Source organism: Patella vulgata, chromosome 3 (genome assembly GCF_932274485.2).
Source record: "Patella vulgata chromosome 3, xgPatVulg1.2, whole genome shotgun sequence".
In the NCBI taxonomy this organism is placed as follows: domain Eukaryota; kingdom Metazoa; phylum Mollusca; class Gastropoda; family Patellidae; genus Patella; species Patella vulgata.
The window spans coordinates 12568236-12580911 of NC_065881.2; the positions used below are offsets into that span (position 1 = coordinate 12568236).

The 12676-nt window shown below is 37.8% G+C and overlaps 2 protein-coding genes and 1 long non-coding RNA gene across 7 annotated transcripts; 2 read left to right on the forward strand and 1 right to left on the reverse strand.

Moving 5' to 3' along the window:
* The first annotated feature begins 1147 nt into the window (after window positions 1-1147).
* LOC126816247 (uncharacterized) lies at window positions 1148-3011 on the forward strand. Its single transcript, XR_007678283.2, has 4 exons — window positions 1148-1268; window positions 1529-1777; window positions 1900-1981; window positions 2176-3011. It is a non-coding gene; the product is annotated as an uncharacterized LOC126816247 (long non-coding RNA).
* A 1949-nt stretch (window positions 3012-4960) lies between these two features.
* On the forward strand, window positions 4961-6767 carry LOC126816175 (GPI mannosyltransferase 2). Its single transcript, XM_050542431.2, has one exon. The coding sequence runs from the start codon at window positions 5033-5035 to the stop codon at window positions 6614-6616; it is 1584 nt and encodes a 527-aa protein (XP_050398388.1). The 5' UTR covers window positions 4961-5032; the 3' UTR covers window positions 6617-6767.
* A 2088-nt stretch (window positions 6768-8855) lies between these two features.
* LOC126816218 (C-factor) lies at window positions 8856-12624 on the reverse strand. 5 transcript variants are annotated; one of them, XM_050542520.1, is made up of 4 exons: window positions 12507-12624; window positions 10973-11308; window positions 9398-9575; window positions 8856-9184 (listed from the first exon to the last, which is right to left on the reverse strand). In XM_050542520.1, exons 2-4 carry the CDS (start codon window positions 11294-11296, stop codon window positions 8904-8906), a joined length of 783 nt encoding a protein of 260 aa, XP_050398477.1. In that variant the 5' UTR covers window positions 11297-11308; window positions 12507-12624; the 3' UTR covers window positions 8856-8903. The 5 variants fall into 5 exon arrangements, with proteins under 5 accessions (XP_050398477.1, XP_050398476.1, XP_050398478.1 ...); XM_050542519.1 differs by having other exon boundaries at window positions 12268-12624; XM_050542521.1 differs by having other exon boundaries at window positions 12563-12581.
* Between the last annotated feature and the right edge of the window lie 52 nt (window positions 12625-12676).

The following is a 12676-nucleotide window of genomic DNA, read 5'->3' on the forward strand; positions in this document are numbered from 1 at the left end:
AATTTTCCAATCACCTGTTAAACATGATATTCTCATTCCCACGGCCCAGCTAATGTTTGCCAAATTATAACCCTTTTTATATGTCAACCATTCACTCATTTTCATTTATATGACTTCTATACAATTCTTCTAATTTAAAGAATAAAAATTCCACCAATCTGGCTACACCTATAGGTAATTCCAGTATTGGATAAAGATATTAGTACATTCGTATTGTATAATCCGTAGTTTCATCTCATTTGTTTTGTTTGTAGGTAGTGCAGTCTTCCTGTACTTACTATTACAGCCAATATATTTTCTTTTATATAGGTATAGCATCTATAGATGTCAATATATGTAAAGATGGTGAAAGTTTCCCGACAGTGGATATAGATTGTTCTATAATTAATAGTATAATACATATAGAGAGTATCCAGTATTTTTATAATCATGGATTAAATTGTAGAGCACAGACATGTGGTCAGCCATTGACCAATAGTAGTACAGGTTTAATATCAACTTGTACTGGACAACCATCACCATGTAAACAAGTTATACCTAATGATAATAATTGTACCGGAAGTACACTCGCATACAGGTGTATTGCAAGTAAATATATTTAGATATTGTCTTCATTTTCCCTTTCTTTGAGTTCACAAATTATTAACATTTCAGTGTGTCTTATTTGTACATAAGGTTTTTGATTGAAAACGACTTGTGAAATCTTGTTGAAACGTTGCGATGTAATAAACCAAGTGATTGATATTGTATTCTAGTATTATAATATTAACTCCACTTTCTCATTCTTTGAGTTAACAAAGTTATTATTTTTTTTATTGTACTGAATATACAAGATGTATTATTACAATGAAACAGAAAATGTTATACTAATTATATTCATTACATTATTGTTTTTACAGGAGAGAATGTTAAAGACATGTGTAAGAATAACATTGAATTAAAACAAAGAGACAGAATATTTATATCCTCACCATACTATCCAACATTAGCCAGTGGTTTTACAGAAGAAAGTTGTGAATGTTCTGTACGTGGAATAAATATAACATCTATAACTATATTAGATCTTACATTAAAAACATCTAGTAGTGGAGTAAGATCTAATTTATTTATACAATATGGTGACATAACGTATAATAAAACCAGCGGAGAAAACTCCCAACCTCCTTTACACGTTTATAACCACCGACTACAAACAACAACAGGAACCGTTGAAATTATATTTACTCATAAACAAATAAATGGACAAAAAGTATGGATTGAAATACAAGGTAAATAATAATACTAGGGGAATATATATGAAATATAATATCTGACAAGAATGCATGTCAGGTAGATATGGATGTATTCGTTCTTTCTAACTGTAACAGAATTATGCTTGAGACTGAAATGGGGTTTAACGTCCTACTGTTCTGCTTCAACTGGGCTTATGAAGACGGTCATACGCCATACAGTATGTAAAAGGATCCTTGAAAAACGATTCACGACTTGTGTAGTTATGAAGTTAGTTTATCCTCTTATACGTTTCCAGGTTCAGGTTTGACAGGTTTTTGTGATACAGTGACTGAAACAAGTGCAGCTTTATCTTCTACACATAGTGAGATTTCCACCAGTATAACTGCTGATCCCACTACAGAATGGAGGACAGCTTCCAGTGCTGAAACCATTCATATGACGCCATCTGAAACAACATCAACTCAGTCACTGGAAATAGCATCTGATCCAACATCAAAAACACAAACCAGTCCAACAGACAGTGGGATACGTCAAACTGATAATGGTAAATTTATCTGTTTACTGTCCAAATGATACAAAATAAAGGCACTTACTTTATTGCCATTAACAAAAACATTGAATCGTCCAAATAAGTGTTTATATACTTTTGTCTATAAATTATTTCAGATAAAGACGTCTTGATCATTGTATTGGCTACTATATTATCTCTGACATTTGTACTGGTCATAGTTTTAGCTCTCCTTTACAGGTAAAATTATTGTTAATTGATATTTTTACAGTTAAAATTATTGTTGATTGAAGTTTCATTAGTTCGTTTTATTCTGTATTCTTCTTCTCCTTCCTCTTCTTCTATATTTGATTCAAGACTGTTTATGCCTACCAGTTCTTTGATTGACCGATTTATTTGTTGTTCGTATTTTTTTGGGTTTTTTTTCATTACAGAAAGGGCAAACTAAAGTGTATGAAACAACATGATAATCCGGGTTCTGAGAATCCAAGAACGATAACTCAGATGGAACTAGGTACTAATTACAGTAATCTGTCTAATGTGACCAGAAAGAATACAGATAATACTTACCAGGAATTAAAAACCAGGAACTCAAATTCTCCATATACTAATCTTCCATATTCTAGTAGCAGTGAGATGGAAACAGGTACTAACTACAGTAGTCTATCTGATGGTAACAAACTTGATACAGATAACCATGGTTACCAAGAACTATCTGATGTTAACAAACTTGATACAGATAACCATGGTTACCAAGAACTATCTGATGGTAACAAACTTGATACAGATAACCATGGTTACCAAGAACTACAAACAAGAACCCCCACGTCACCTTATAGCAATCTCCCCTATAGTAGTGAAAATAATACTTAAACATACATTATGCAAGAGCTAAATCTGCCAATTGCAGGTCTTTCTTTAGGCCTGAAATGTTATCTAAATTATTAATTAGATATTAATTAACTTATCTAGACCATAACTCTCGATGCCACCGATAGCCTGCGATATTTCCTGGATTAGAATGCCATCTGCTGCTCAACGCTCATTGATGATTAAATCAAATAGTGGATAACCGAGGCTATGTTTTATCGTTCCGACTTTAGTAATGATGATCGAGGCTATGCCCAAAATTCAATCGCTAAATTCTCTGTTTAGAGTGGATCAATTTGACTGAAATCTTCGGCAAATTTCCTTTACATTATTTAGTTTTTAACTATTATAGTGAGAACTGTCAGCTCTTTATCTAATCTCCCATAATGTATTTTTATACTTATGAATTATTACTTATGAGTGTTCTCGGGGTGCCGTAAAATTGACGGACAATGTATATCGACAATTTCTTTCACGGGAGTTGGGGTGGGGGGGGGGGCGAAGGTAGCTTGACCGGGACATCGTGGAACCTGTTACTGACGCCTTCTGAGTTTCATCTATTTCCATCGTTAGTAGGCCTACATTCCAAAGGCAAAAAAATCCCTAGAAGTCCAATTAAAATGACATCTAGTGGAAACATCTCCGAGACAACACCTGGTATCTTTGATAGAACTTTTTCAAATAAAATATCGGCGATATAACGTTTGATAGCTCTGTGAGGTATTCGTATGAAAAGTGATTAGGTGAACTCATGTAGGCCTAAGCAAGGTCGGATTCAAGGGAGTTGTGCCTGGTGGATTGCAGCCGGGGGTGGGGGGATATTAAAGGCCCCCCTCTAATTAATCCCACCACCCCAACAATGTCCCCATTATAAATGAATACATATACTATGTAATATATATTAGTGTCAAATAAATATATCTATCTATCAGGGAGCCACGGTAGCTAGGTGTTTAAGACGCTGGCTCGCTAGCCTGGAGGTCGGGTGTTCAATCCCTGCATTGGTCGAGAAAATTCATTAGGATTTTCCGACGTGGTTTTCCCTTGTCAGTGGTGCAGCTGTCTAGGCCTTCGGATGATACGAAAAACCGAGGTCCCGTGTATACATTGGAATGCACGTAAAAGATCCCTTGGCAGTTGGAATTCGATATAAGAGTAGGCGATAGTGCCTCTGCCCGGGCAAAATTTCCCTCATAGCACACTGTTGGCGTCTGCCCGTCTTCATTAGCCCAGTATAGGAGCAGAACAGTAGGACGTTAAACCCCATTTCATTTCATTTCATCTATCTATCATACTGACATACAAATTGCATTTGTGTGAGTGTAATTGGCATGGACCAGAATGTGCCCCCCTTTTCACTGCTGGTGCAAGGGCCCCAGTGACCTTTTCAGCCAGGGACACCCTGCAAGCTTAATCCGACACTGTATGCAAATGATAAGACGTATATCACAAACGACCATCATACCGGTACCTTAATTCCCCCTTTTAGATATTTAAAAAATATATACTGAAAGTTGATTCAATTTGATAAGCTATCACAATTTACCCAAAGAACGGTACCCTGTATATTATCAAATATAGATATAAATTATTGTGATATGAGTTGAAATAATGGTGTATTTGGGTAGATTTGGGCAAATCGTGCTCATCATTAAAATCTGACTTTCATGATATTTCAATGTGAAAACACCTATTTTATTTTCGGAAATAGTTCATCCAGATTTTCCGGCGTGGTTTCCCCTTGTCAGTGATGCAGGACAGCTATCTAGTCGTTCGGATGGGACGAAAAACAGAGGTCCCGTGTACATATTGGCGTGCATGTAAAAGATCCCTTGGCAGTTGGAATTCGATATAAGAGTAGGTCGTAGCGCCGCTGCCCGGGCAAATTTTCCCTCATAGCACACTGTATGGCGTATGCCCGTCTTCATTAGCCCAGTTTAGGAGCAGAACAGTAGAACGTTAAACCCCATTTCATTTCATTTTCGGAAATCCACGTTGGGGTGGGGGTGGGGGGTGGATGGCTGAATGGTTAACACGTGCATGCTGTATCATCAAGTCTGTCATTGAGTCTACTGGCGTGGTTTCGAATCCCCGGTTGTACGTGACAAGGAGTAGGGTCGCCTGTCCAACCTCGTGGGTTTTCCCCGGGTCCCTACGCGCAAGCGAATTATTGAAATAAAATTGAACCATGGGTTAGTCCCGAAATGACCTAGTTTGTGTCGAGTGGACGTTAAACCCCATTTCTCTCTCTCCCTCTCTCGAAATCCACGTTTGCGTAATCCAAATACACGTTTTTCCAGAAACTGCTTGGTCCACCTAGATAATTTAGAGTAACCGGAAGTACTTTTTTCACTTTGTGTCATGGCCGTCACTAGAAATTATTTGCTAACATAACAACAAAATTTTTGGAAAACAAGAGTCATGAAGAACTTTTCACGAACTTCTGCCCCTGGGTCGACACCAAAAGACAAACGAAAATTTTCTGTGGTGGAAATTGCGTTAATGAGCAGAGTTGCCATTTTATTCATCCAAGTCGTTTCAAATTTTCTAATCCCAGACCACGACGCGAATGTTTTCAACCCACCAAATGACCCAGCAAGTGTTTCATCAACAAGTGACAAATTGATTGAACTTATTTTCGGTGGTTTTAAGAGATGGGATGCTGTTTATTTTCAACATGTCGCAGAGTATGGATATTCGTATGAGAATACGTTGGCCTTCTTCCCTTTATTTCCAGTGCTAACTAGACTAATTGGAAACACAATTTTGTTACCACTGCAATGGCTCATGTCCTACTCCAGCGTTCTGCTGACCAGTGCTTTTCTGTTGAATAACTTTTTATTTATAAAATCAGCACAGATTTTGCATAAATTGGGACTAAAAGTTTTAAATGAAAAACAACTGGCTTACAAGGCGGCTGTCATTTTTTGTTTTAATCCCGCCAGCGTGTTTTTCTCGGCCCCGTATTCCGAGAGTCTCTACTGCTTCGTTCTCCTCATATGTCTTCACACAATGACAGCAGAGTCTCCGATCGTTCCAGCGTTCTTCGTTGGACTTGCTGCACTCGCTCGATCAAATGGTTTAGTTGCTTTCGGTTTTATTGTTCACTACCTGCTTAAAGATTATCTAAAGGAGATGCAAATGAATTTGAAAGCGCGTCTCAATTCTACAGACTCCAGAATTATTAATACCGTGATAACTATATTTACCACAGCAAAGTTAATTTTTGTTAGTTTGTTGTCGTTTTTGCCGTTCTTGACATATCAGTATTACAGTTACATTCTGTTTTGTAATAATGAGCCGTCTAGCAAAATTCCAAATCATATTGCCATATATGGACGAAGTAGGGGCTACCATCTATTAGGGGATGCTCCATCACCATGGTGTTATGACATCATCCCTTTATCGTACAGCTACATACAGAAGCATCACTGGAATGTAGGATTTCTAGCTTACTACGAAATAAACCAAATTCCTAATTTTTTGTTAGCTGCTCCGATAATCATCATAAGCGTCTGCTGCTGTATTTGTTATTTTAGTTTGAACAAAAAAACGTGTTATACTCTCGGACTGTACGACACACGAGCAGAATCTCGAAAGAAATCTGATGGCGATGAAATAGAGCAAGATTATGGATTTAAAAATCAGGAACTCTTCGTCTACTGTGCACATTTATTATTTTTGATTTTATTCGGAGTGTTTTTCATTCACATTCAAGTTCTCACAAGATTGTTGTGTTCCTCGTCCCCTTTAATATATTGGTATATTGCCTACCTGATAACAGACGATTTAAAGCCGGCACAGACCATTAACAGATACAACGTATTCGCAGCGTGCAAGTCTGACAGCAAGAAAGAACCTAATGAAAACTCTGTAGACGATATTATCACACAATTAACTAATTTTAGACAGCAGAATATTTATTTTAAGCTGATTACTCTTTATTTTATTGGTTACTTTGTATTAGGAACTGTTGCATTTTCAAATTTTTTACCTTTTACATAAACTCTGGTAAACTTCAGTCTTGTCGTTAAATAAGATTAAGCATTCATCCTCTCCTAAACTCATCTCAGTGTGGAAAATAGAGTAAACATTTATGATATACTTTATAGTCTTCAAGTAGAACATAATCTAAGATAAAGTTTATTCTCGCAAATCGAAATTCATTTTTTTTTCCAAATACAAGCAATGTTAGATTTACCTGCAGGCTGAAGCTTAGGACCTCGAGATCTAAGGGGCCTTCATCCAAGAGTTTTAATGAAAAGAAATGAAATGGGGTTTAACGTCCTACTGTTCTGTTTGTATACTGGGCTAATGAAGAGGGGCATACGCCATACAGTGTGCTATAAGGGAAATTTTGCCTGGGCAGCGGCACTATCGCCTACTCTTATATCGAATTCCAACTGCCAAGGGATCTTTTACGTGCATTCCAATGTATACACGGGATCTCGTTTTTTAGTCTCATCTGAAGGACTAGACAGCTGTCCTTGTCAGGCCCTCCGTTCTGCACCACTGACAAGGAGAAACCGAGTCGGAAAATCCTGATGAACATTCTCGGCCAATGCAGGGATCGAACCCGACCTCCAGGCCAGCAAGCCAGCCCAAGAGTTTTAATATTTGTACATGGTACTTTAGCCTTGGCTTAATATAGCTAACCTCAAGCGTCTAATTTGTGGTGTGTTTTTTTTATTTTTAGATCTTAGAAAGATCATATTAAATAATTTTATAAGATTATTTATTTTGTACATTTCATATTTGTGTCCACAAATTTAATGTGGGAGTATATTGTCGTCAATACAGGCCTTCTTGTTGACAATCCATTATTCACCAAGAACATGTGGAAGCATATTGTCATCAATCCGGGTATTCTTGCCGTCAATTCATTTGTCACCAGACCATTCATGACCACAAATTGACAATGCACATTACCCCCTCCCCCCTCCCATGAGACTCCTTGACAGCAGGAATTTGAAGATTAGGGGCAAATTTTCCCTCCTTAGCATTACATGTAACCATAGTAACCATTACTGTACATTAGTCTCAAAATTATAAATTCTGGCGATTATCAAAACTTTGTCTTCTCCAGGGAGCCGTGGTGACTCAGTGAGTTCGGCAGTGACTCACTAACCAGGAGGTTCCGGTAAGGGCTGAGTAAGGGCCTCAATATTTTCCAGGTGGGGTTTTCCTTGATGCAGGAAGGAAGTCCTGGCAAGCAATTTGATTAAAACACAGATCCTATTTTGTTTCGTTTTTTATAATTCAAAATTTATCTTTACTTTACGAGGATCCGGAAGAGTTGTTATATAACCCGTGTTCTGGATGATGTAGAAAGATTATCCAATGAAATGCTCTGTTATGACAAGTTTGTGTGAGATGCACGGAACTGAGGGTAACCCACTAGAAACATGTTAACTCATGAAAGCCGTGCTATAAATATAAAAAAATATATATAATGTGTCCATCAAGATTTAAATAAATTAAAACATCAGTGGTGCAAAGACAGAGGGTCCAGCAAGCTACAGCATTGAGTTGTTCAGATGGAATGAAACCATTGGCAACATGTTAAAGCGAGGGCGAAATAGGTTTTTTAATGTTCACTCTTGACACACATTATGTCATTTTGGGACTTACACATGGTTCATTTATATTTTAATAATTGCTAATAATTTAGCAGTGGGAGGAAACCAGAAAAAAACCACCAGGTTGAACGGGCAACCAGATTCCTTGTCACGTACAAGTGGGGAATTGAAACCATGCCACTTGACTCAATGACAGACCTTGTGATTTTACACGCACACGTTTACCATTCGGTCACCCAACCCCCCGGCATGTTAAACAGCCTCCGGCATAAGAAGAGGTTGACAAAATTTTATTTCTATCATACTGCAAGGCATAAGGCTGTCTTCTCTAGGCTGGGTCGATCCTGGTGTTGGCTGAGAAAGGTCACCCAGCTTCTCTGGCGTTGTTTCCTCCTTGGCAGTGGTGCCGGACATAGGTCCTAACAAGAACAGCTGTCTAGTCATTTGGAAAGGACAAAAAAACATGGTCCCGTGTACACATTGGCGTGCACGTAAAAGATCCCATGACAGTTGGAATTCGATATAAGAGTAGGTCGTAGCGCTGCTGTCCGGGCAAGATTTCCTTATAGCACACGCTCCCCTTTGTTAGCCCAGCCGTAGCTTAAACCCTATTTCATTCATTCACTAGGCTTGATGGTCCAGAATAATAGGACCTTTAACTAAACTCCATTTTATTTTGATTTTAATTTTATCTTCTATATTAACAATGTTCATCAGTATTTCATTTCAGTTCTGTCATATGTTAAAAATTTCCCGCTGTCTTCCATCTTTAAACTGTCAATGACTTTAAGGAGACAATCCACTGAATATTCTGTTGTAAACAGATTCGGCACATTTTTATGATAAGGTCGTGAAAGGTCAGTATTGACCGTGCCAGGATGTAGCGAGACACAGATCACACGATTTTTCCCACGTCCTAATTCAATGCTGAGATTCTTGGTCGCCATATTTAAGGCAGCTTTAGCCATACGATAACTATACCAACCCCCTAAACCTGAAATTGAAAGTGTAATTTAATTGAAAGTAGTGTTAAATTAAAAGTAGAGTAAAGAATTCACACCCATACCTAGAGAAAATCATTTTCACAATATGTCAAAATAAACTGGGCTAAAGAAGATGGAGATCATACTGTTTCCTAACCAGTAGACTCGTATTAAATTTTAGTATCAACTTCATCCCTAATATTCAAAAATGAAAATGAAATTACCGTTATCAGTTATTGAGCCAACCTTGGCGGACATATTGACTAATACTGCTGCGTGTGTTTTCTTGGATTCTGAGTCTTGCACACCGAATGAACCGTTACCTTTTGTTAACAGAGAACTGAAATATTTAGCCATTAATAGAGGACCAGCCGTATTAACTGCTATAGTATTCATTATTCCCTGTTAAAAAATAGAACACTGAAATTATAATATTAAACACCAGGTAAGAGTTATTCCCCTTTAGTCTTCAAATATTTAACCCATAAAGGACACAATGTTTTAACTGCTAGCTATAAAGTATTCCCCAAAACCACAAAATTATACACCCAGTAAGAGTTATTCCCCTTTAGTCTTCAAATGAAATGGTGTTTAACGTCCTATTGTTCTGCTCCGACTAGGCTAATAGACGGACATACACCAAACAGTTTGCTATGAGGGAAATTTTGACCAGGCAGCGGCACTATGGCCTACTTTTATATCGCATTCCTAATTCCTACTGCCAAGGGATCTTTTACGTACACGCCAATGTACACACAGGTCCTCTGTTTTTGTTCCATCCGAATGACTAGACAGCTGTCCATGTCAGGTCCTCCAACCCTGCACCACTGACAAGGGGAAACCACGGCAAAATCGGGATGAACTTTCTCGGCCAATGGAGGGATCGAACACCCACTTAGCCACCGTGACCCCCCATTTAGAGCTGGTCATTATTGCTATAATAGTTCAAAAATAGATAATGAGAAATGAATATATTGAAATTATCAGTCAAATTACTTTATTCTGGGCAAAGCTATGAGTGTTTGAAGTTTTGAGAAGATGTAACGTAGATGGTTTATTATCGTAACAACGGCACCTAACAATCAAGACTTTTATCGTTAAACTTTTAAACGATGGTGGTGTTCTAATCAACTTAAAATCGGAGCCAATCGATAGTCTAGAGAGTTGATTATGGGCTTGTGTGAATAAATGTTTAAATAATAATTTATATAGGTAGATAGAGATGGGCGATTTCACCAGTTATCTCTTTTAGCAGTTACTAGTTTCTTTCAGAATTGAACTCTTCAGACTGATTTATCTCACTTAATGAGGTTCTATATATAGTGTGTGGAAACCTACTTACTTGCAATCTCTGTCAAAAACAGTACGTAGGAGAAACGAAAAGATTGTTTCGAATTAGACTTAAAGAACATTAAGCTGATATCACCCACAAGAGAGACACCCCAGTCACCTCTCACTTCCACCTACCGAGTCATTCTAGTCGAAACCTTGACTACCAAATAATTAAATAATTAGGTACCAATCCTGACCTCCAAAAATCTACAACCAATAGACGCACCATTGAACTTCATTGGATCATTAGATTGAAAACCCTCCAACCACACGGTATCAATGACAAAATCTGAACTTGGGCATCCCCCTTTTTTTCTTTTGTTAATAATTTATATAACATGAGAAGCCAGAAAAAAGACCTGCAATCGGTAAATTTAGCTCTTATATAAACCATATTAAATAAGAATGCAAATATTTTCAATCAACACTTTCATCTGTAACCCAAATCAACGGGGTGTAAAGCATACCTCTGCAGAAACATCTCGTAAACTCGTCTCTCCACGTCCACTTGGATGTAATATGGCAGATGAATTAATCAACAGATCTAATTTATCAAAGATTTTAGGTATCTCAGTCGATGTCTGTTGAACCTCTGATTCTTTTGTCACATCAATTTTATAAATATGGAGAGATGTGGGATAATCGTTTTTCAATTTCTGAAGATCTTCAGCAGAATCTGGATTGCGACATGTTGCAATTACTGTAGCATCCTTTGATCGTTTTAATAAACTTTTACAAAACTGAAGTCCAATTCCTCGGCTTGCACCTTGTATCAAAGAGACCGACGTCATTATGTGAATAAACTGTAAAAAAACAAACGGTCATAAATAATATTTAAAGCCCTAATATCAAGCCTGGAAATAAAAGTTTCGACTGGGCTAATGAACATGTGCATACACCATACTGCAGTAGGCTATAAGGCCTACTTTTATATTGAATTCCAACTGCAAAGGGGTCGTTTACGTGAATGCAAATGTCTACACGGGACCTTGGTTATTGGTTCTCTCAGAATGACTATACGGTGTCCCTTGCCTGGCTCTCCGTCCTGAACCACTGACAAGGTGGAACCTTGCCCGAAAATTCAGATGTACTTTCTCAGTATCGAGCATGGGACCTCCAGCACCAAAGCCTGGAAAAAGACATCTGTTACAGACGATGTCATGCACTATCCTGTGTGTGTTTTTTATTATGTCTGACACAGGTCTTGTATCAGTGTTTTAGTGATATTTTTAAAACATACCCCACACAAAGTTAAAAATGTCAAGTAGGCCTACAAGTTCATGAGTGACTGACAGTTGGCAAGTAAACTCTTGACGGGTGCCAGTGAAGTCGTCCACAAGCAAAGTTGTCCACAGTGAAGTCGTCCACACCCATTGGTGGAGTCGTCCACAAGGCATTGGTGATGTCGTCCACAACTATTGGTGATGTCGTTCACAACTAAGAATAAGACTCATACACAATTTACTCGTACTCAACTATTGGTGATGTCGTCCACAACTAAGAATAAGACTCGTACACAATTTACTCGTACTAAAAACGCCGATGTTATTGTTTGTTTTGTTAGTTTGTTGTTCACCGATGTTTTTGCAATGAAGTAAACTTGTATTGTTTGTTAATTGGCGTTATGGTTTTAGCATTTTTGATTGATAGATTAGTATTAAAGGGATTTTCCCGAATTTCATAGCATCTGAGAATTACAAGTTCGTGTACGTATGAATTTTATATAATTAAACGCCAAAATATAGAGGAATTGTGTATTTACCTTGCCTGAAAAGTTCAGTTCAAAATATTGAGTCGTTTGGACGACTCCACCAACGATTGTGGACGACTCCACCAACGGGTGTGGACGACTTAACCAGATTTTTCGTGTGGACGACTTTGCTTGTGGACGACTTGACTGGCATTCCTCTTGACAGCCATCATCCACCAAACAAATGCATCAGACTATAATTTGAGTTCATCAAATGAATGAATCTGTATGCTGACATTCGGTGTAATTACTCTGTCAAACAGAATAAAGTCACTGCTGATATTGCACACTCGACTGGTTTCACAACCCTCTTTGTTTGGCTAGTACTGATCGAGTTGGATTAGTAAAAATAAACGTTATGCAACTGACTTTCCTCAGGGTCAAGAAGAAATCAAAACAAACCCTGACAATCAAGCCTACT

Excerpts from the sequence above, each read along its gene's own strand:
- LOC126816175 (XM_050542431.2), top strand. The coding sequence starts at position 5,033 with ATGAAGAACTTTTCACGAACTTCTGCCCCTGGGTCGACACCAAAAGAC.
- LOC126816218 (XM_050542520.1), bottom strand. The coding sequence starts at position 11,296 with ATGACGTCGGTCTCTTTGATACAAGGTGCAAGCCGAGGAATTGGACTT. Across the intron at positions 9,576-10,972 it reads TACGAGATGTTTCTGCAGAG|GGAATAATGAATACTATAGC; the intron begins GTATGCTTTACA and ends ATTTTTTAACAG. Across the intron at positions 9,185-9,397 it reads TGGCTCAATAACTGATAACG|GTTTAGGGGGTTGGTATAGT; the intron begins GTAATTTCATTT and ends TTTCAATTTCAG.